The following is a 25,507-nucleotide window of genomic DNA, read 5'->3' on the forward strand; positions in this document are numbered from 1 at the left end:
CGAACCACACAAAAACTCCAGTGTTTGCGGGTGGGTCAAAGTAGACGTTGTTTGCAGGCAGCCAATGAAAACTATAGGCAAGGCATTATGCAAATTTGTTACAAATCTACGTAGGTCCGTGCAGGAAGTAAGACTGGATTTCCTGACGACTCGTTTCAGGCGGTTCAGAGTTTGTTCTTTCATTTTGGAGACAATAAATCCATGTGCATTTTGATCTTAGAAACTTTGCAGACCTTTTACATGAACAAACAGCTATATCACACACTGCAGGAAAGGTAATATCCAAATAAAGCATAATTGGGGCACTTTAAACCAAGGAGATTTATTATTTAGACTAATTACACACTATTTTTAGGAGCCTGTTGCTTGCAAATTGTCATTGCACCTTCTTATTCAATTACTATGGTCTTTTGCCTTCTGACATGGAAAAACATTCAAGTTGGTGTTCTTTAAAAGCTCAATGTCACCTTCAATCATTTTCCAGCTGTCTCTCCGGAAGTCTCCTCCTCCTCTCTATTGTCCCCTCTCTGTTTGAAAGCATCATTATTAGCGAATGTATTCAATTAGCCCTAGGGCAGATGAGTAAACACTAACAGTCCTCTAAATAATAGCAATTATCCATAAACCTACAATTAGCTGTGCCATGACGCCATTCGCAATGGTATCATTACCAATTACCGCAAGAAAAAATGCCAAGGGAACTTACTATAGTAAAAGTTCAACACTGCAAAAGAATTGCGGAATAAGTTGAACATCCAATAATTCCGGGAATAATAACTTCCTTAAGGTCAGCATAAACCGTTTACAAAGCACAGGGGATGTCAATGATGATGGATGAATACGAGACTAATGCAATTTTTCTTAAACAAAGCAGTTTGGAGGTGCTCCACAGCTTGGAAGCAGTGCTGCAAAAAGGCAGACATATTCTGCGAGAGGCGGTGTTACAATACTGTCAGCTGCACTGCAGCAAAAATTAAACAGCACAACCTCCAGTAGCTCAGATCCCTGAGTAGACTGCTGGAAAAAGAGAAAGAGAGAGAGAGAGAGAAGAGAGAGAGAGAGAGAGAGAGAGAGAGAGAGAGAGAGAGAGAGAGAGAGAGAGAGAGAGAGAGAGAGAGAGAGAGAGAGAATTTTCTACTCACACACACACACACACAGAGTCAAGCTGAGAGACAACTGTTCGCTTTCACAGGTTATTCATACTGTTTGCAATCCAAACAGTTACCCACATTGTAAACCCATCAGCTAGCACAAGCTACAGGCTGAGCTAGCTTATACATAAAAAGCATTCTGCTCAGGCACTTTGACAACCAGAAACTAATAAACCAATACTATAAAGAAGAAAAATTTGCATTAGCCTATCGGTTGGCACACATGCTTTGACACAGTGGTGAATTCATGAAAACAGTAGGACATCTCAACACTAAAATGTATTCACTGACATCATTAAGGTATTACCGCTGTAAGCGGAATTTAATTTAAAAAAGTGTTTGTGTTCATTTTCTATTGATTGTGCCAATCCAGTGATAAAGAAGTATTATAGCTGGCCATATATATTAAGACTTCTGGTGTTGCCACTTGCTGTATTTTAAAAAGCCAAATTGTGAACCTGGATTGCAGTGATGAAGCGATGCTGTAGAGTCCCTGCAAAGTATGTCAGGTCATGGTAGTCTGCTACGTCCTCCATAACCTAGTACTAAGAAGCGGCTCAAAAAAGCCCACGTGTAACATGCAATAGTCCAAGTGATTAAAAGATTTAGGCTAGTAACTTAAAAACTGATGGTTTTAAACCAAAATGTTAAATACCTTTTGACTAGTAACCAAAAGTCCAAATCATAGTCTTTGCTGCACCAATTTAACTGATATAAATTCTAGTGTAGAACATGGCATAGAAACTGTGTCTATTCCTCGTTTAGTGAGATCAAATAATAAATTTACTGCAGGATCTAGGAAAAATCTAATTGTTATTAAAACAGAAAATGTTGCTATTAGTAAACAAAAACAATTTCTAAAGCTAGGTCTTCTAAACATTAGATCACTCACACCTAAGGCAGTTATTGTAAATTAAATAGTCACAGATAATAGCTTCGATGTACTTTGCCTTACTGAAACATGGCTTAAACCAAATGATTACTTCGGCCTAAATGAGTCTACCCAAGCAGGATACTCCTATAAGCATGAGCCCCGTCTGATTGGTCGTGGCGGCGGTGTTGCAACAATCTATAGAGATATTCTCAATGTTAGTCAGAAAACGGGTTATAAGTTTATTTCGTTTGAAGTACTTGTACTAAATGTTACGCTCTTAGATGTTAGAAAAACTTCCCTATTATCTCTCGCCTTGGCTACCGTATATAGACCGCCTGGGCCTTACGCTGATTTCCTAAAAGAGTTTGCAGATTTTCTCTCAGACCTATTAGTCAATGTCGATAAAGCATTAATTGTTGGAGATTTTAACATACACGTAGATAATCCAAATGATGCGTTAGGGGCTGCGTTTACAAATTTATTAAACTCCTTTGGGGTCAAGCAAAACGTTACCGGACCAACTCATCGTTTTAATCATACACTCGATTTAATTATATCACATGGAACCGATCCAACCGATATAGATATCATTCCACAAAGTGATGATGTCACTGACCATTACATGGTAACTTGCATATTACGTACTCCTGTAATATATCATGCTGCGGCGCGTTATCGATCAGGCAGAACAATCCTTCCATCCACCTTAGGTAATTTTTCAAATTGCTTATCTGATCTGTCTCAGCTGCTCAGTGAACCCAAACAAACAGATGAACTAGAGGAATTAACTAGCATTATGAGCACCATTCTCTCTGGAACATTGGATATTGTTGCACCCATTAGATTAAAAAAGGTCAGAGAGAAAAGTAAAGCACCATGGTACAACAATACTACGCATGTTCTAAAGAGAGAAACCCGTAATTTAGAGCGTAAATGGAAACAAACTAATTTAGATGTCTTTAGAATCGCATGGAAAGACAGTATGTCACATTATAAAAAGGCCCTTAAAGCGGCCAGGGCTGAGCACCTCCGCAAACTAATAGAAAACAACCAAAACAATCCTAGGTTTTTATTTAGCACCGTGGCTAGACTAACAAATAAACAGATGTCACCTGAACAAAATATTCCGTTACAGTTTAGTAGTAATGATTTCATGAAGTTCTTCACTGAGAAAATAGAAAACATCAGAACCACAATTGTAAACGTTCAATCCTCAATCGCGCCTTATAATTCAGCCTCAATTATCACGACGCAAGAACAATTACAGTGCTTTACAACTATAGAACAAAAAGAGTTAAATAAACTTATCATTTCATCTAAAACAACAACATGTTTATTAGATCCTATACCAACTAAACTACTGAAAGTGTTACCTATAGTGGAAGAGCCTCTCCTCAATATTATTAACTCATCTTTATCTTTAGGTCATGTTCCAAGAACATTTAAACTGGCAGTTATAAAACCTCTCATTAAGAAACCACAATTAGACCCGCATAATCTAGCAAATTATAGACCCATTTCAAATCTTCCTTTTATGTCTAAAATACTAGAAAAAGTGGTGTCCGCTCAACTGGGCTCTTTCTTGCAAGAAAATGACATCTATGAAAAGTTTCGGTCTGGATTCAGACCGCACCATAGCACTGAAACTGCGCTAGTTAAAATTACAAATGACTTACTTTTAGCATCTGACCAAGGCTGTATCTCAATACTAGTTTTACTTGATCTTAGTGCTGCGTTCGATACTATAGATCACACAATACTCTTAGATCGACTACAAAATTATACTGGTGTTCAAGGACAAGCATTAAGTTGGTTCAGATCATACTTATCTGACCGCTACCATTTTGTCTATTTAAATGGAGAAAAATCGATCATAACTCCAGTAAACTATGGAGTGCCGCAGCGATCTGTGTTAGGCCCTCTGTTATTCTCAATATATATGCTGCCACTTGGAAATATTATAAGGAAACATGGAATTAGTTTCCATTGTTATGCTGATGACACTCAAATCTATATTTCATCACGGCCAGGTGAAAACGCTAAATTATCCAATTTGACAGAGTGTGTTAAAGATATAAAAGATTGGATGACGCACAATTTTCTTTTATTAAATCCAGACAAGACAAAGGTACTAATCATCGGTTTAAAAAACCGCCCACAAAACCTCTCACACTACAACTTTAACATAGTAGGATGTCCTGTTACTTTATCCTCTACAGTAAAAGACCTAGGTGTTATACTAGACTGCAACCTGTCTTTTGAAAATCATATTTCATATGTTACAAGAACAGCCTTTTTCCACGTTAGAAACATTGCTAAGCTACGTAACATGCTATCAGTTTCTGATACAGAAAAATTAGTTCATGCATTCATTAGGTCACCTGATGGAGTTTTTCGGTTCCTTGCCACTGTTGCCTTTGGCTTGCTCAGTTGGGGATATTTGGGATATTTAATTTAATTAATCAATCAACAATACTATTGATCAGTATTACCAAACGTGGACATTTTCCACTAGAAACAAGCATTGATGTATTATTTTAATTTAATACTGTGAAGCTGCTTTGATACAATCTGTATTGTGAAAAGCGCTATATAAATAAACTTGACTTGACTTGACTTAAACCAACAAGGGTTTTATCCATTAGCTATCACCATTGTGTCATTTAATAATAAATCCATTTCCGAAAATCAAAACCTGTAATATATGTGTGTGTAATAATATATATAAGTGATTAAAGTGCCGGCTAAATGTTAACTCTGCAAACTGCCTTTGTTAAAACAAGCAGAAAGGAAACCATACTGTACCCAACTGGTGAAATCAAGGAAATCTGTGCAATCTGGATCCAATAAACAGCGAAAGAAAACAACAATGTAAAATAATATGTGGTAAAATGAGATTGCATCATTTCAAGCTTCTGTTTGCATGAACGGATAGTAAAACAAGGCACTTTCTCAGCACAGTCACACATTAACCTGAAATCCATGAAAACAACAATGAAACTGAGATATATCTCATCACCTATTTATGATGCACTTTATGATCTATGCTCGAGTTAGTAGAAATTTTAGGTGTATCAGTATTTAATGCCTAAAACATACTTTACACAAGTATGTGATTTCACACGATAATACACTTTTCTAATACAGGTTACGCAAAACAAGTAAGACACCACAGCAGGCAACTATGGTCGGTTTTCTCTTTTTTAGGTCAACTACTGTCACAGCAACATTTTGGGCAGTTTTTCAAATATTCACATCTGCGTTTGAGTGTCTGGCCTAAGAATGAGAGCAAATTCACCAAATACATGAAGTGTGGGGGAGGGGCACTTTAAAATCAATGCCGTTTCACGAGAGGAGTTGTGTATGGTGGTTAGGAGTCACCATCAAGCAACTTGCGGGTGATTCACATTGAAGACTACATAAGGAAACCCAGACGGGTTGCCGAGACGCAGGAAACTCTGTAAGCAGTTCTGACAGATGAAAAGATCTGGCTGGTGCAGAGGAGTTGTTTGATTTCAACAGGGTGCAGCATCCATTTCAACAAAAGGAAAAAAGGTCTCTTACACACACAAATATCATACAACCTACAGATATTTTTTGTTGGCGTTGCGCAGTTATTGTTATAGCCTCCTGGGACCCAGGAATATACTTTTGTGCACTGTAGTGGACCTTATATTTTAGTGAATTTCTCTGAGACCATACACAACACAGTTCTGGATGTCCTGTAAAGAGCACATTCAGGGCTTTTTAGAGATACCAAATGTTTGGAGGTTTCACCATGACAACAACATTTACATTTACATTTAATCATTTAGCAAACGCTTTTATCCAAAGCGACTTACAAATGAGGAGAGCAATAGAAACAATTAAACTAACAGTATGCAAGTGCTGTGACCAAGGGCGTAGATTTGGTTTGAACATTGGGGGGGTTGAAGTTTGGGTATGCCTCCTGATGCCTCCTTTTCATGCGATCATGGTATAAATATTGGGGGGGGTTGCAATGCATAGATTTAAATATTGGGGGGGTTATCTCCCCCCCAACCCCCCCACAAATTACGCCCCTGGCTGTGACCCTTCCCAGTTTAGTCTAAAGCAGTATACGTATTTTTTTTTAAATAGATATAGAATAGAAAAAAAAGAAAAAAGAAGAGAACACAGTCTTTAAAAATTACTGACAAATTTAGCACTCTTATGGAAATATGATCATATTTTTTTTAACTATCAATTAAAACAGACTAATTTTCAAATTGTTTGTCATGAATCAACATCTCAGGAAAATGTTATGGGGTGTCCAATTAAAAAAATTACTTTCTGTAGAGGACACCAGGACTTAAAGCATGTTTATCAGGCATTTTGGGAGACACGACAAAGTGAATATATTCCTATGAAATATTAGATATTATTATAAAAATGTTGCCAATTATTACTCCCATTATAACACTTCTTTTTTCATTACATGTTGCCCCAAGAACACATTAATATGCAAATTAGAGATAGTGTATAGATACATTGTATTGAATGGCACTACCCATTTATGGCCATTTTACCCACATTTCGCATAGAGTAAAATGGTAGATCATTTAATTCCATTATATCTTTCATTACATAGTTGAGAATCATCTTTATACAAAGTTTGGTTAAAAAAAATCCTGAAACTTAAAAATGTATTTATGAATGAAAAGAAAAGCCCATTTTTTCCCCCTATACATGTCATTTCATGTCAATTTATTTTTTTTAAACAAACTTTTAAACAGTCCTGGTCACAGTGCACATAGAGTAACATATGAACAAAATATTTTTTTTCAACAACAGAAAAATCTATTTGTTTTTTATGCTCTAAACAATGTACTAAATTCAAAACACTTTTTCCCCTGGTTCTCAGGAGGATAGGTCTACGCTGTGACAATTTGGGTTCTACAATTTCCAGCATTTTAGTTGGTAGAAAAAAAATCAATCCCACACATGACTGTTGACATCACCACTACTACAGCTCATCTTTGCTCAATTATATGAAAATATAAAAGGTGCTATATTCAAGAAGGTTATGTAAGTGCAAGCTTCATGTGCTATTAAATAACTCCATTATCATGTGGCCTGAATAGACACAAGCCTGATGTAACAAATAAACAGGACCTATTCAGTCAGTCAGTGTGATTCCTGCAAATTACATTTCAAAGGAAATGATGTACCAAACCATCAGCATGAGGACACGGCAAAAAAAGGAGGGGGGGGGCTCTAATGAGGCATCTGATAGGCTTTTGGCCAAGTCAATAAAAATATACAGGCAGTTTATTGTGTTTGTGTGGAAAGATCTGGCACCCATATCGTATGCATTACTCCATACGTTATTTGATCGTTGTCCTACTTGACACATGAAATTAATGGGTTAGTCTTTGCCTTTCTGAAAACAGATTATTCAAAACTGACAATTTCTATGTTACTGTCAGGGTTGAACAAAATTCATGATGTAAGAAATGGCTCCCTTTAATCTCTTTCAACCCCAAAATAAATTTTAACTTGAATGAAAGGATGAAAAAATTATTGAATTGCAATTTAATGAAATTCAACAGAAAAGGAATTTCATTAGTCTAGTCTAGTTTCGTTCATTTTGCAAATTATGTCTATTTATTCCCTGAAATGTAGAACAATTCAACTTTTTTTTTCAAAAATAATAATCAAAATAATTAGTCCAAAACAATTAACACCGTTTTCTTTTTATTTAGTCCCATACCTCCACAATGTCAACAACGTTGTTTTCAGATAAGTTTATAAAAATAAATATTGACTTTAAAATGTGGTAAATGAGAGAAATATGGGAAATAAAGAAGGGATGCACAGATTCTGAAATCCTGGCCAATACAATATCATTATATCAATTAAATAATATCATCTAATATTCCTGGAAATACCCTAAGTGATCAAATCTTTTTAGGTAATTTATACTGAAAATGAAATTATTATTTTGTTAAATAATCCATTTTTATTCCATTTTATTTTTCTTTAAATTTGAATCACAGTTCTCCTTTCTTTTTCATTTTATTAATTCAATTCATTTCTGAATGGTGCACAATCCTGCTTACTGCAGCATCTCTGATCCAAACCGGAGCAACAACATTTTGTGACAAAAACATTTCTTGCTCATATCATTCATTCTGATTTGATTCTCAACCATAAAGTGTGATCTGTGTTCCTCTCAGCGAAAGCCTATATTGTCATGTATGAATCCATGTCCTGGAGAATGAAGAAGCTTGGTGTGCACAAACATCAGTTCGCTGTACCAGATAATGACTGTAGCTCGCGCTCGGTCATGTGACCTGGACTCCAGAGCTTGTGAGATAGTGCTGAGATGTGTTGCGAGTAAAACAGAGACAGGTTCAACTAGATAATTCCCCATCCAACTACAGTAGCCCAGAACATGGGAGACTGCGGAAACACTAGTACTGGGAACCTGGGACCCTCCAAATTGCTACATGATTTATTGAGGCAGTCTGAAACATGCTGTTACAAGCCATGTGAGAATGATCCACTTTAATCAGAGGGGATCACTGACAACATGGGAAAAAAACACATTAAAAAAAAAAGCTTGCGCACACCTTTGCTATTGTCATAGTTGCGATATATGGTTATATGTGCATGCAGTGCTGATGATTTATTCCCACTGCATATGATACAAATGCATCATCACATCTCAGCAGAGAGAATGAAGGAGCGTCTTTCACAGATCATTTATCCTTGAAATTATACTGTACTTTAGAGCAATACCTGCTGATGAAATAAATTTGATAGCTTAAAAGTTAAAGGGAAAATATTATGACTGATAAGTAACAGCAAATTGAACGCATTCAATAAAAGTACAACACAGATTTATGTCTTCTGGAAACATTAATGATACTTGGAACTGCAGTATAAACATGAATTACAGCCTTACTAAATCACGTCTTTATAAAGTAAATATTGTCATAAATTACTGCTTTTTAGCACCATTTAACTCGAGAGCTATTTGTAATGTAGCTCTACACAAGAACAGTACACTTGTAAAAGTACAATTTGTGTGGGTTTTTTGTATGCTGTCTAACAATAAAAAAGTAAACAGCCTTTTCTGAACAGCTTTTTTTTCTTTTTTCAGACTTCAGATCTTTAGAAATCCACTGTTAATCAGCATTACTTTAGTATCATTGAGTTACTATTATAGTTTTAATAATATATTTTGAATTCGATTTTTATATTTTCCTTTTCCATTTTAGTATTCCATTTTATCATAGTAATTTTGTTGTCTTTGCCATTTTTAGAACTTTTTTCTTAAATATGTCAATATAGTTTTTTTAATATAGAAATGTTAGCAACTAGCTGAAATAAAATATGTTTTATATTTCATTTTATTTAAATTAAAAATGTTTTTTTATGGTTTTAGTTTTAGTTAACTATAATAACCCTGCTGGTAATTTGTGTAAATTATTTTACAGTACAGTAAAATGTACAAAAAAGTATTAAAATCTGAATTTTTATTTATTTATTTGAATACAGAGATTTGAAGAGAGAGAGAAAAAAACTATCTTTGGTATCTGAATCAACATGAAAGCAAGACATTAGAAGTTACGGTCCCACATGTTGCATTTACGTTATAATGGCAGACCCACACACACACGGATAAACACAAACCAATTCTCTCGCTGATGGATGCAAGTACAGAGAGCACTTACTTTGTCCTCTGAGGGTATCAAGGCTAATGCCACCTTCCAGGGAAGCCGGCCAAGAGCTATAAACTCTACCTGCTTCACTGTGCCATGTGGCGCTGCAGCATGGAGCCACAGGAGCAACTTGATGGCAGCTTTATGTAAATGTCTACTGCGTCTAATGTGTTGCAGAGGGGCTGTGGACCTTCCTTGTTTTAATTGGACTGCTCTATATGTAAAGTTTATTCCATTAATGAGACCAGAAAGACACATGAGACAAGCCATGAATATTATCGGCATCACACAAACACAGCTTTGAGTGCAAGAAGCACTTTCAAAGACTAAGAACAACTCTTTATCCCTGCAGCATGCTGCAAATGCAGCAGTCGGTTACATCAACTGAGACACTGTGGGCTATTTTAGCTCAAAAAAAGTAGGACTTTTAGTTGTACAACAACCACAGCTAAAGTTTCAGTACATTGACACAGCGGAATTAAACTGCTGTTGTCGACGTGACAAAAAACCCACGAGAGATTGTATAAAAATCTCCTTTCAGCTCTGTTCTAATTAGAATGTTTTGCAATATAGTGTATTTCCTATATTACTCTGACAGCAATAATGTCTTTTGCACAAACATGAGAATTGCATGAAGCAGATATACTTCAGCAATATTCAGATATTACACGACCCAGCAGGATCTTTGTCACCCATTAGTGCAAAGTGCGCAAGATAGACATTCACTAACAGAGAGGAAATGCTGATGAATGTTTCGAAACATTTGAAATAGCGGAAACCACTAGTTTACTAATGGAAAAGCAATGCTGGCATGGCTAAGAACAATAGAAAAAGACACGGTTTAAACAGAGGAGCCAATTGGGAAAGTGATGAACATGGAGAACACGATTCGTTGTGTCCCTTAGAAACCCAGCTGTGCTTTACCAAGTATGGCATTCTCACTGTCTGCAATGTTTCCTGGGTGATTCTTCATTTAGAGGCACTTGACTACTTGAAATCTTGAAAAATGAAAGTTCTCCATCTCATGATCGGATCATGACCTGCTTAACGACACTTCAGTCACTCTCAAGTACCCCATGTCTAAAATCTTCAACATATTGCCACCAAAAAATAAAATAAATAAATGAATAAATCTCATTGGACTAAATGATCTGTCCCTATTACATCATATTCCACTGAACTGATCTGAGTTTATAGAGAACTTCTTTAAAGCTTTAGCTTGGCAAGCTACATGTTTATTCATTATGTAAAGCAGCTACTACTATTAATTGTGCAATAATTTATTTTTATCTTTTTACTAAAACATTACGATTGGTGACTCAAAAAAGTTTATTTTATCATTTAGTAGAAATGAACGGATCAGTTCACTTAAAGTCCCCTTGTAGTCAGTAATTTTATCCCTTAAAACTTGTCTTTGATTATCCAAATTACATATTTAAAAATAATTTAATGTGAAAAAAACTTCTTGAAAATAGCTTGAATGTAACTCTACAACCTTGCTTCATTTAGTGTACGCAGGCCCATAAATATGCAAATTAGCTCCGCCTCCACTCACTCACACTAGCTCAGAGATCCACTCGGTCAACTTTACTCTAAAAGCTGCACAATGGTACCGCTCTCTACAACGTCAGACACATAACGGTAATTAATATGATTAGCCTTTTGCTTGACTACGTCATCAAACAGCTGATGTGTTGCTAATATTACACAAACCATGTTCCCGTTTGTCATCTCAGAGTCAGAAAGCTGCCTTCTGAAAATTAGCATCCTTATAAACGCTTTGAACAACTTAGAACGTCAGTGGAGAAAAGCATATAGTTCATCATAACAACGTAATATCATATACATCATACACCCACTATACTGCTAAATGTACACGATTTTTCATATCAACAGAAAATTATACCAGGATAACCTGGCTTCTCTTGAGACTCCCCTGCTTCGCAGCATAGTTAATGATATGCTAAAGCCCGCACACACACACATTGATGTGATTGGTTACAAGGTAGTTTGTGACGTACAGTAAGAAACACCAGCGATTTCAAACCGCGTTTTTGAGACTGTCTTTGGTTCACTGCAGTTTTAAGGAGAAAAATACTCAGCAATGGTGTTGACTAATGAATTTGCACATGGTTTGTCTTAAAGCATATTAAAAACACCACAAAGTCATATAAACAACATTAAAAACTTGAATCAGACATCAAAACACCACTTGAGAGAGAACATTCTAGATAGTTGTGGAGTATTTCCTCAGCTCACTTGTGTACAATACACAGTGATGAAACGTGATTGCAGGAATTTGTCATGCTAGTCAGAAAAAAAGCATCTACATTACATAAAACCAAACTATTCTGAAATCAGCTGTTACTGTCACACTAGTGAAAAATGTAGTTAGGTTAGTATTGTTAGCATGCCGCTGTACTGGTTGTTTGTTAATGAGTATTCCTGCACGACTGCAGTATCAAACTGTTGCATATTGTCCACTCACATCGCTAGATGACATCATATTGCTGTGCATTTGCATAAAGTTGAACTCTGCTCAACTTTGGTGCGTCGCCAGTGGTCACATATGTTGCCTCAAATCGCCAACTGTCATTGAAAATGAATGACTTCTAGTCACTTTGTTGCTGTAAATCACTGTTGGTGTGAATGGCCCTGAACAGGCAGACTGTTTAATCTTGTCTGAACAGGTAAGAGGTAGTTAGGTAGTTAGTCTGTTGAGAGGGAAGCACAAAGGAAATAAATTAGGAAGCTAAAAAACAAGTACACACACACCACAAAAAATATATAGAATTCTTTGATTGAACAAGAATGAGAAATGTACAACCTGCAATTTGTAATACAAGTGTATTCTATGACAAAGATTGTTTCAGTCACTCAGTATTAATGTTAAAATGGTGTAATATTTATTCATTTGATTGTTTCATTGCCAGTGCAGTGCACTTAGACAAATACAGACAAATTACTGTCTCCTGAAAACTTGTTGCATCAGTCCTGATGAAAGAACAGAGTTTTACAATGCCATTATTAGATACTACTCATACACTACCATTAAATAGTTTGGGGTCAGAAAGATTTCTGATTTTTTTTTTAATGAATACTTTTATTCAGTAAGGATACATTAAATTGATCAAAAGTGACTGTGAAGACATTTATAACGTATACATTTATAAATACAGCTCTTTTGAAAGTTCTATACACCAAAGAATCCTGAAAAAAAAGATTCCACAAAAATATTAAGCAACATAAATATTTTCAACACTGCTCAAAATAAAATATTTTTAACACCAAATCAGCAAATAAGAATGATTTCTGAAGGATCATGTGATGCTAAAAACTGTCTTTGCCATCACAGGAATAAATAAGTAATTATGTTTAACAATATTACTGTTTTGACTGTATTTTTACAGTATAAAATAAATGCAGCCTTGGTGAGCAGAGACTTCTTTCAAAAACATTTAAAAATCTTACCAATCCCAAACTTTTGAAAGGTGTACCTAAAATCGGGTTGTTGCCTGGGGTATTAAAAAAAAACTGGGTGAACAACAAATCCTGTAGGCTTGCATTGAGGAAAGAAAAAGAAACAGTATCACTGAAACTTGGGTGTATGCTATTGAAACTATTGTACCATGCAGCAACGCCATCGAAACCACCCATAATACCCTAGTAACCACATAGCAACATACTAAAAATCATCCAGAGCAACTACATAGCCACACACAACACCTTAAAAATCATAAAGCCGAATTTTGCACAGATAAGAACCATTTTCCATTATAATCCTTCAGGCCTATACAGCACGAGATAAGCTAACTGTTTACCTTAAAGCAAAATATTTACTCATTTCCCATGTGGAAGAGATAGTGCTTATAATATTTTTTATCTTATAATAAACTCCTGTGTTTCCCCTATGGATCACATGTTTTAAATTTTAAATGGAGAAAGAAACAGCACTGACAAACATGAAATTTCCATTATGAGCTATTACTGGCACTGTTTTGACCACAGTGGATAAGTAGATAGCAGGCAATTTGGGCTTTTAAGCAGGGTTTGAGGAATCCTTGATCAAAAGAACAAAAAAGAAATAAAGGATGGTTTACAGCAAGACTGGTCTGCTATCTCAGACTGTACTGATAGTCAATGAGACATAATTCATCCCAAAATAAACTAGTTATAAACTAAAGGAACAGCCAGATAAATGGACTAATGTATCATATCGTTTAATTCAGGAACTGGATGTCACATTCTTTTAACAAAAAAGGAGCTTTGATGGAATTTTGCTGCAAGTTATTCTTGCGTAATCAAAGACAACTCAAACAGTCTTGCTTCTGATATGGTTAATTGTGACGTGAACAAACAACAGATGTGTCCACAGAAAAATGTCAACACCGATTCAAATTACTGTTGAGATCCAGTATATGTAGTAAATTTAGCTAATGGGCTGCCCTTAAGGGGATAGTTCACCCAAAAATGAACATTTACTCATCATTTACTTCCCCTTATGTCATTCCAAACGTTTATGACTTACTTTCTTCTGTGGAACACAAAAGAAGATATTCTGCTAAATGTGTCAGTGCTCATACAGTTAAAGTCAGATGTGGACAAAAATAGTTCCTTCTTTAAAAAATATGCTTTAAACAGTCTAGTTGGTACAGCCTGAATGGATTGTGTGTGTGTGTGTGTGTGTGTGTGTGTGTGTGTGTGTGTGTGTGTGTGTGTGTGTGTGTGTGTGTGTGTGTGTGTGTGTGTGTGTGTGTGTGTGTGTGTGTGCGTTCTTAATATTTAATATTTTTTTCACCACCAGAAGTTACTGCAGGATCCAGTCTGCCAATTCTGCACAGAGGACTGATCTAACAGTGTTATGACAAACTATTCTATAAATAAATGCCATCTGAGAACAGATTGTCTATGTGAAAAAGAGTCCAATGAGTCTTTTACACTCACATAAAATAAAAAAATAAGCCACAGCCATTACAGGCATTGTTATACTTCATGAATGAAAGGTTATACTGTAAGTGCCCCTATTCACTTGCATCCAGAGGGAGAAAGTTCTGTCACGCCACGCAGATTCCAGCAGGTTGACAACCAACCAGTGTTTACCTCGGTCCTACAGCATCAGCAAACACAAACCATCATTGCAATCCACATTGCCAAGTGCAAGACTTTGTCCCTGCCAGGAAAACATTAGCCAACACAAGGCTATCAGAAAGTGCCATCTGTTGGAACAGCCATTGAAACGACTCTCTAAAACTCTGGAAAAACGTCGCCTGTGACTTCACCCTAAAAAAATAAAAAAGAACCAGGACCAAGGGAGTGTTACATATAAGAAGGTGTTAAGTGATAGAACTAAACTAAAGTGATTATACTTCATGCGGCCCCTGCTGGATGTTGTGTTTCTAAAAATACAGCCTATGTGCCAGCATAGACTATAACCAGCAGGCCCCAGCAGCACTCTTCTCTCTTTATTAATCTTATGCAGCTAAGACCGTAATAGCCATGGTAAACTAATCAAAAACCTCACGCTTTGCTACTTCTAATCACTGACGGAGTAAAACAAATGATGGTTTCATTTAACTATGAATGCATCACACTGGACATTACTGCTAGACAGAGACAATCACTGCTGGCTATAATTAAACTTTGGTCCTAAACCGTATTTCACAGTTACAACTATACATTTAAAAAGAGATTTGCCAATAAATTGACTTGCTTATTTACTTGCTTAACAGTAAATAAAATGTCTATAGGATTTAATCTAATCATTTAAGTGCGATATTTGTGATTTTATATATTTTAATAGGTTTATATTGTATATTATTGTATTATTATATATACTTAGATAAGTATCATGTTACAGGTCCTTTCTGTCAAAAAGAAAAAATTGTTCTTTAAAGTTTGTAGAGCGACATCAAATGCATGCATATGGTCCGATAAGCATTATCAATGCACATAAATGCTTCTGGAATATAAAATGAAGTGGTAGTGGTACAGAATTAAAATAAAGGCAAATACAGTGTCAAGAATGACAGACCGTCCATTAAACTACAATGAAGAAATGTGTCGTGTCAGCATGGGAAAACTGCTATGATCTACTACGCTGCAGTGTCAACGTCTAGGAAAGAAGGTGTCAACATCAACTTAGGACTGCACGCTCTGTACAGTTTTCCTTTGTGTCCATATTTGTCAACAGCTTTGTTAAAATAAAACTGCGCAAGTGTGCCCTGCGGACCGCCTTGTTGTGATTTGTTTTTGGGGGAATTTGTGTGGAACAACAGGGTAGCTGTACATGCTTTGACCGGAATAAACTGCAAGCTAATGATCTCTTAATGAACAGATTAATAGAAAGAGACAAACGACACGAGGTCTTTGCACTGCACATAATCACGTAAGAATAAATGCTGCACACGAATGCCAGAGAGCAGCATCACTTTAAGTGATGCAGGACTGAGAAGGATGCTGCAGCATCCCTGAAATGAACCCCCGAAAAATGTGCTTCCCACGTACGGCCCAAGTAAGACTGTTCAAGCTGTCTTAACACTACATACCTGTGGGATTTAGTTGAAAAAAGTTGAATGTTAAAGCCTTCGGCTGTGATATCTGTGATTGGTCTCACCACTAGAGCTCAAGTTATCCTCAGCTTTGCCTGCATTCACTGACTTGCTGCACAAATTTGACTGCAGATCAGCACACATAGAGGGAAAGAAGAAGACGCAATGGCTCTTACCACTTGGGTTCTTGTTCTTCTTAAGACTCTTGCCACAAAGACACTGCAGCATATGCGTTCCTTTGCTGAAAATGTTCCAAAGAAACCACATTGATTTGGGCGAGGAGCGATCCAACAGCTTAGACACCCTGATAAAGAACAGATCCCTGCGGTTGCATAATAATAAGAACACAATGGGATGCTCAGTTTTCCAGTAGTAACATAGAAAAATATGTATTACTATCCAAGCGTCTTCATGCACGAGGTAAAATATTCTCTTTAGAGCAGGCAAAACAAAGGTATTCTTCTTAGTAATAAAGGTTTGTCGGTCATAAAAATAGATACTCTATAAATTGCATGTGCTGCAGAGGGGGAACGTGCAGCCCGTTATAAACTAACGTGAAAGACACGGCGGATCTTTGCGTTCCCTATTAGTTCATCACTCAGATGAAGGGTGGATGGATGTGCACGGCATCAGAAGCCTGGAGGGGATGCATCCCATTTAAAAGCAGCGATACCTCCGAGCAAAGCGCACATTTCCAGCATGAGCTCAGTGTTTCTCAGGGAAGTCTTCCTAAAACCTGCTGCTGCTGCTGCTGCTGCTGTGTCTGTTGCTGCTGCTGCTGCTGCTGGTCAGTAATATCCATGAGCTTTCATCAATGTGAAAGCACTGCACTGATCCTGATGCTGAGGATGCGGTTGGAGTGCGGCTTGATGTTTCACCTGTGCATCACAGATCCAGTTGCCTCCTGAAAAGTATCTCGCACGTATCCCTCTTTGCCTTGGATCTGTGTTGGATATAGACGAGAGGGAGGAGGGGTTGAATTGAAAGATTGCCTTTCCATTACGTAAAACACGTGGTTTGGACTCTGGCATATCACTGACGCTTTCGGCATTTCGACATAGAGTAGCGTTGGGAAATCCGATGCATTTAAGCGAATCGGTTCGTTCGAACTACTCGTTTCGATGGAGCGGTTCGTTTGAATCACCACTCAGAAAGTCTTCCTCGTTTTAGGTTTCATTCTTCTAAAGTTCAGTTAATATTTGGCTGTTATCAGTATGTTTTCGGTGTTTAAATTCGGTGTTTGCTGTATTTAGTAGGCTACAGCCTAAAAGTGTGTGTAAAGCTAACCAAATTCTACCATAAAAGAAACTCAAGACACAGACACAATTTTCTCACGTTCAAATCTGCTTGATGAAATGAAAAAGAAAAAAACACTGATCTTACAGTTTACAGAAGGTCCTTCTTTAAAAAAAAAATAGGCTACTTATACTAGCCTACAAGGATTTACAAATTGAATCGGTTTCTTTGAACGGCAATTGTTTCAGTAGACCTGTTTGAGTGTTTGTTTTTGCTCAAAAGTGTTTCACGCGCCGGCACGGCATTTTACCTTTCACTCTTTTGCAATAAAATTAATAATTGCCTAAACTACTATTATGTTTTCGATTAAGTAGATAGGGTACAGCTTGGCACAACATTACAATTTTTGACTTTCTCAGTTTGTGTAAATTCACTTGGGGTTCAGAGTATTTATTTTTTCCCACATTGATATCACACATGTCTAGTACAATTATGTGGTTTTGTTTCATTAATACAGTGTATACTTTTTTCTTGATTTACCCCGAAAGAATGGAAGTGAAATGTGACAATATGCCCCATAGGTGGGGCACGTTGTAACATGTGAGGGGCATTGTAACATGAAATGACAGCTTAAAATGTTATCTGATCTAATAAATAATAAATAAACAAGATAAACTGAAATATTTTGTAAATAAAACACAATTATTAACTTTTTTATATAAAATAATGGCATTTTTTAATAATTAAAAATAAAGTATTTTTTTAGTTTGACAACAAGCACAGCAAAAAAAACCCAGCTATACAGCATAGTTCAAAACATAATAATAATTAATCATTTCTGAACATTGACTCTCAGTCTTTATTCGCCTTTTTCTCATGGTTTCTCAATAGAATTCATAAAAGAATAGCAGTTCAAATAGGGGCACAGTGTTACAACGTGCCCCACCTGCGCAACTGGGATTCAAACCCTGTCTTCTGCTGGTTAGATCAGGAACTATTAAAGAACTATCTCAACTGTTAAATAACAGATATAAGATTAAAATAATATTAGATTTGTCCTAATTTTAAATAAACACACACACACACACACACACACACACACAAAAACAGAAATTAAAAATGAACTTAAGTAAGAAATGTACTTTTGCTATGGTTAAATAAATGTCAGTGATATCTTCCAAAGACTTTTTAAATTGGTGCAATTTTTTCTCTATATATATTGTTGGTATGGCAACTAGTCAACTCCAAGTTTCATCATGCTGGCATGTGTATACATTTTTAAACCATGTGTGTTACAACTAGCCCCTTGTTAGGTTGTGTCCCGCTCACCCTATTTGTAAAGAATTGTACAATGTAGAAATAAATCAATCAATCAAAGTTTTAATCAAAAAAAATGTTGTATAGCCTATAAACTGGCAAATAAAAAATGAGTAAGAAAAGATTATAGGCAGAAATAAAACTGTGCATACTGTTTGTAGCCTATATCACTTGCATCTGACGAGCAAAATTGGTTTATTATAGGACACACCAAAAATCTATTCCAATACAGCCAACTATTAAAAATCTAGTAAACTTTCCATTGATGATATAAATGCATCTTCTAAAGGCATTACAAATGTTACAAGATAGGCCTATATAACCTGCTTACATAACAGGTTCCTTATAATTTTGATAATGCTATCTTACGTATAATTGTTTTCCTTGAAGAAAAACAAAAGAGCAGTGTTCAATTAACAGGAAGCTCCACGCTTTGATTTACTGCATTAATCTACTTTAACGACCTACTTTTGTTCAGCCCAAGACTTGCCACTCTTCTGTGATGTCTAGGTCTTCAGGGAAGTGGGCTCCTTTGAGGCTCAATGTTTCTTGACTAAATTCCCCACAGAAAGTCTGACACGGCCCAATCATTCCCACTACAAGATGATCACAAAACCCGAATCTATGAGTCATCCAAGCAAGGGGCACTTCCCTGATTAAAGCAACAACACATTGCCGTAAATCCTTAAAAGATGAGCAAAGTGCATCAAATTTGAACACAATAGTACTCTGTCACCGTTTGAACCATGCGTGACATCTTTGGGACACAGGGAATTTGGTAACAGCACTTTCGAAATTCGACATTATGACCTGATTTTGCAGATAAGTGTCTGCAGAGACTGTCTGTGTAAGGGATAATGCAGCACTGAGGTTTACTCTGCTCTTACTGCCAGACCTAGTATTGATCTGTTTCATGTAAAGTAAAACATCATTGCACCCGAGGGAAGATCCTCTGACAATTTTGTCAGGCATCATTATTATACTTCTTTTTGATTAAGCTGTAAATTGCTCATGCTGGGGGGTTAAGATGTGTTATTATTGGTGTACTCTAATATGCATCAATCATTTAAAATGTAAAAAAGTAAATCAATGAAACTGGTAAAGGCTTCTCAAGACCACCTCTGCTATGTGCTAAAATGACCACAAAAATGCAACAAGCATAAATGGAAGTCTAAAAACAATTTATTACATGCATCTCTGAAAGACTTCAATCTGATCATTTGAAGGATATTGTGGTTGAATGTGATTTAATGACTATTGTCCCTGGCAATCAGTCAATTACACGGTGTTAGTTTGGTGTTTCACATCTTTTTACTCATAAGAAATAAAATATTTAAAGCTTTATTGGTTTAAATTATTAAGTATCCATGTAATAAAAGGGATAGTGTACAGTTAGATGCTCATTATCATACAGAAACCCCTTTAAAATCATATTTTTAAATATTTTTCTGAATGCATTTTATCCCTTACATAACTCATAACCCCATACTTTTATGAGTTATGTAAGAGATATAATTTTTGTTTTTTGTTTTTTTACTTAAACTCCCACAGCTTGTACCAAAACTTCCCCCTTCAATGGAAAAGGCGCATGGGCAGCAAATGAAGCTTTAATATGAATCCCATGTGATGAGCACAGTGTCCGAATATTCTCTCTTGCCTGTTCATGTGTACAAAACCCTCCAGTCTGTCCCTTCCACATTTACTAATGACTAGCCACTGGATGACACCACAGCACAATTCACTTGAATGAATGTTGGGCATGTCGGGACCCTAGGCGACCGCATTTATCAGGGCTTCACCTTCCCAGCAAAAAATAAAATACAAATCCAGTACTACGTGACTGTGCATGTAAAAACGCTTTTCTACAAATAACGAAAAGGTTGACCCAGGCATTTCTGAGAATAAAAAAAGTTTGTTGACCATGTTTACAAAATCACCTTGATACTAGGTGAAAATAAGATCTTAAATGCTGTTTTGTTCATTTTCATAAAGGCAAATAAAGTGCAAGTGCCTCCACAGTATGACTAACGGTAGTGAACCTGACTAAACCCACACACATGTGAAGCAGCACCTCTTCAAACAGTCAATTAGAGATGTTTTATCAGAATGACATATTGGCTTCACTGCTGGCATTTGCCTGCTTTTATAGTCTTTGGGTTTGGTTCTGTGCTCATATCAATTTGTGCCACTCTCATGCATGTTAAAAGTCTCTATCTGGAGCAATTCTGCATGAGCGCAATGTTTCATAAGGAAAATGAAATGTAACTTTACAGTACAAAACCCTGATTGAATTAGTCAGCCCATCCAAAATCAGATTCCTGTACTTTTGGCAATGCATTTGGTCCAGGTCAACTGAAAATCAAGGTTGCGTAGCATGAGGGACAAAGGATTGTTGGATTATAGAAATATGTGATTTATCCAAAAGTCCCCAAGAGTGAGAGCGTAATGCAAGCGAAACATAAAACGTTAAAAAAAAAAAACTGTCCCTTGGTAGAGCCTAGGGCAAGTTAGACCTTTTACTGTCAGAGTTGCTTTAAAAGCACAGTAGTGATTGAGCCGAAATGGATATAGTGGGCATATTTGCCCATCGTCTTTACTGTCCCAGAGCTGCTGATGCACTTTTTCCCCTTCCATCGGATGACTTGACATATGCAGTTCTTTGACTGTGCCCATGGATATTTCCCCATTTTATGACGCTGTTCTAAACACAAGACAGTCTCACGCTCCATGATAATCATCTCTCAGGGAGTATCCTAACCAGCACAAACTGAAAGCAGCAACATGTCCCATCACTCAGCTACTCATGCTGCTTTGCTGATGTTTTCAGTGTGCCAAACATACTATGATGCATATGTAAAAATCTCTGGGAAAACCCATATACCCCACTTATAAAAACTAAAATGCTGGGTTGTGTTAACGCATGTTTGGGTCCAATATGCACAAACCCAACCGTTGGGCTTAAAAGTTTAACTAAAAAATGTAAACCAACGGTTTGGTTTGTATGTCCATATTCGACCCAAACATGGGTTGGAACAACCCAGCATTTTTTAAGAGAGTAATCATTCAAATAAATATATCTGAACTCAAACACTTCAAGACCATCTCTGCCATCTTAAAAAAAGGGGCAATAATTTGATATTTTTACTGTAGTCTTTACAATAATTTGGGCTACTGAAGTACTGTTGCATGGCTGTCTGGAATACTTAATTTTGACTATTTTTCAATATATTTTTGTATAATCTTGAACATTTATTAAATATTTGATTTTTATTTTTGTATAATGCCTGCTTTAACCATTGCTCCTGGCAAACAATCTCCCGCTATTTGTTTCTCATAACACTCTTTCTCCTCCCAAAAATGTGTCATATACTGGAAATATCATGTCTTATGTCCCTCTAAATTTGTCCACCACAAATGAAAATTTGTAACTTAAAAAAAATGTTGCTGTCACAATTTATATTATAGTCGTTCCTGGCCTAAATTTAAAAAGAAAAAGAAAAATCCACTCCCAAGTCTTGATGATATTATAATAGATTCCACCCATTTTTGTTGCACAAAAGTAAGAGATATGTTACATGTTACAGTTAAAATCGTTATCTGTAAGTAAGCAATAATAATAGAGATGCTTGCCCTAGAGATTAGGATAAATAAAAAAGCATTTATTATTCAAGGTGTCCTCTGCTGCATTACTGATATGCGCATGTAAACAGCTAAACTGGCACAGATACTTTAGGCATAAACACCCACAAATACTGGGCATCAGACGACAGAGAGTTTTCAGTTGCACTCTTAATAAGAGCACACTTCCCAAACATGTCTCCTCAGCAGCGAGAGACCCTGTTGAGGATGTGACCATCACTAGACGTTACCCCTCCTGAGACTTGTTGCCTTGATCACTTTCCATCACAGTGAGAGAAAAACACCGATCTCACAGGCTCCTAAAGGAGCACGTCTGGCTCTTCGTTCTCAGTAGAGACTATAGTGCTCCCCAGCAAAACAACAGGGAACAACGGGTATGTATCAGCCAACGTTGCTAGTTGAAATGTCTTGAGAATGTCCAACTTCCAACTTCCATGATATTTGTATTAAGCTGACAGCTGATGATACTAATTCAAATTCAGACATAAACAAAAAATCAAATAACAAGCATTGACTGTTTTTTCTTTACTTCCTCACATATGTTGACATGAGTGGAAATAAGTCCTTCACAAAAGAATGTACTGTAAATTTCCCTCCGGTGCTGGCTATATACACAGCAGCGTAACAGTAAAGGGCAATTTGCTGTATCACACCACTATCGGGCATCATTATAGCGTATGTTCCTGCAGCCCGATGTTCATTTGGTACAGTACTTGAAGTTCGCAGAAGACTAGGAATAGATCATACACCAGTGCTTGATAATTAGACACCAACAGGTCCAATTGCGCAAGAGAGAATTTTTGCACATGGGCATCATCTTTAGGGAAAGGAGCTTACCAAACACGCTTTCTGCTAATGATGCCTGGCTTTGCCCGCTCCCTTCTGAGTTTCCCTGGAGCTAATTTACTGGAACATCGCCACCGCTGAGACTTTTTCAAGCTTTCGTCCCTTTGGATACAGATTCTCAAGACATGGATAACGAAGGGAAGCAACTAATGCATGTCAGGCAAAAAGACTGCATCCTTTCCAGGTCACGTCATCAGAAAAGATGATTCATCCTAATCTGATTTATCCTACAGCAGGCTAAAATTGTTCTTCATTATTAATATTAAATCAGGACATAATGGTAATGACGGAATGCAGAGAAAGCTTGCTTTTATGTTTAACAGCCTTACACTAAAACAGGCCAAGAGCAAATTCAGTTGCTGAAATGTTGCTCTGTCATAGCTCCAGAGATTTAAAGGAGCTCTCAGTCATATTTTATTTAAACATTAACTTAACTTAGTTTCAGATTTTTCTCCTGAAATTACTAAGAAATCAAACAAAAACAAGCCAATTATAGAAAATGATAGAAAACTCATGTAGCTCATATAGTTTGGTCATGGAAGAGCTGAATGAGAAATGTTTGATTTCAAACTGAAATGTCTGACTTTTGATTGATGATTTTTGTTTCTTGGCCAATATGAGCACAATTTGAGACATTTTTGTCCTCATGGAGCATAAGATTACTAAAATCTATTGCGCTGGAGAAAGAACTTAAGCATAAGTCTCCATTGACTTTCAGTCTCATTGCTTTCTAAGAGAAACAACTGAGACATTAATTAGAACTCATTTGAGATTTTTCTTGTCAACGGGGCAGCCTCGAGAAACTTGCTGTTTTCACCTGGCAGACAATAAATTAGGCACAAAATTTCTAACCGCTGCCAAATTGTACAAAGTGTACACACTTTGTTACTGTCTGATAAATCACAAGGCCGTTATGAGACTGCTTTGGGGTTAACTATGCATATTTTGCATATTTCTGTCCCGTATACCCTGCATTAATCTTTTCTTTAATTATTACTCATTACAATGCAGGTCAATTTGCCTGTTTGGAACCTGAAAAAAAACATGATAAATCTCATCTCTGATATCTCATATATCTGATGTGATAAGCTGTCATAGTAACAATATGTGTAACGCAGTAAAATAAAGCAAGACGTTTGTCTGTATTGGTCATAAAGGGTAAGAAAGGGAAAGATTGATCATTTTCAAATATGTCCTGGCAAAAACAAAACTGGCACACTAAGATTATATCTGAAGGAAGAACATCTTAAAGGAAAAGGTCAATCAAAAATGAATATTCTGTTCTCATTTCCTAATCTGTATGAAATTCTTTCTTCCATGGAACAGAAAAACACTATAAAAGTAGTTCATATAATTTAATTTCATACGAGTGAACAACATGCATCCTTCGGAAAACTGTTTTTAGCGCAATTTTCCACCGGACAAAATTGCGATTGTTAACTCATGATTTCTGTTCTGTCTGTGCGCACCAATCTTGCACTTCTATCTACTCCTCAACCAGACCACCTAGAGACTTCGGGTTTTCGGCATTATGTTAAGGAAGGTCTAATCTCGGGAACGCACAAAAAAAAATCCAGGAAAAGATTTACTATCTCTTAGTGTTGTGATCCCATGAGGTCAGAAAATTGCGCTAAAACACTCAACGAGTTTTTATTACTTGTTTAACTAACTATTAACAAAATGCTAAATAGAAAGAGCACTATCTAGGCGTCACTGTCTCCTGAGAGTGTCGCCATCTTGTAATCCTGCTAGCAGTAGTCTGTGTCATTACTCAGCTACGGTACAAATTAGACACGTAATATTTTATTGCCAGTGATTAATTCATGAAGCAATTTTCAAGGCAATAAACTCAGACCTCAGTTGAGAATGAGGGGCTAATAATAAAGGACGTCATCATATACTAAAAAAGAAACCAACCAATGTAGTGAGGCAACTCTGCCAGGCAGGCATTCAATTTCACTGGAATAAGAAGTGTGACAACTACAGTAGCCCTGTACCTATACATCAGATAACTAATGTTTGTTAGAATTATGAATTTTGTATTAAACAGAGAAGCTGTAATATCGAGCAGAAATAATAAGGCGATGAAACTTTACAACACAGAATTCTATTTAAATTCTTTCTTCAAGCATGGAGATTCCTGTTCATCTACAAGTGATATTGCACTCTTCAGACCATCACACCCTGCATGTTACCCACTCTCAATAC

At 36.5% G+C, this 25,507-nt stretch overlaps 1 protein-coding gene across 1 annotated transcript in view; it reads right to left on the minus strand.

The window, feature by feature from the left end:
- Nucleotides 1–17,208, minus strand: part of fgf14 (fibroblast growth factor 14) — a 138,578-nt gene extending 121,370 nt beyond the window's left edge. Inside the window, exon 1 of the mRNA XM_084122971.1 lies at nt 16,438–17,208. Within this exon, the coding sequence (XP_083979097.1) occupies nt 16,438–16,528 (91 nt within the window). The 5' untranslated portion in view covers nt 16,529–17,208. The remainder of the gene's footprint in view (nt 1–16,437) is intronic.
- Nucleotides 17,209–25,507: the final 8,299 nt, after the last annotated feature.

This window comes from Abramis brama (genome assembly GCF_963993115.1).
Source record: "Abramis brama genome assembly, chromosome: 8".
Lineage (NCBI taxonomy): Eukaryota > Metazoa > Chordata > Actinopteri > Cypriniformes > Leuciscidae > Abramis > Abramis brama.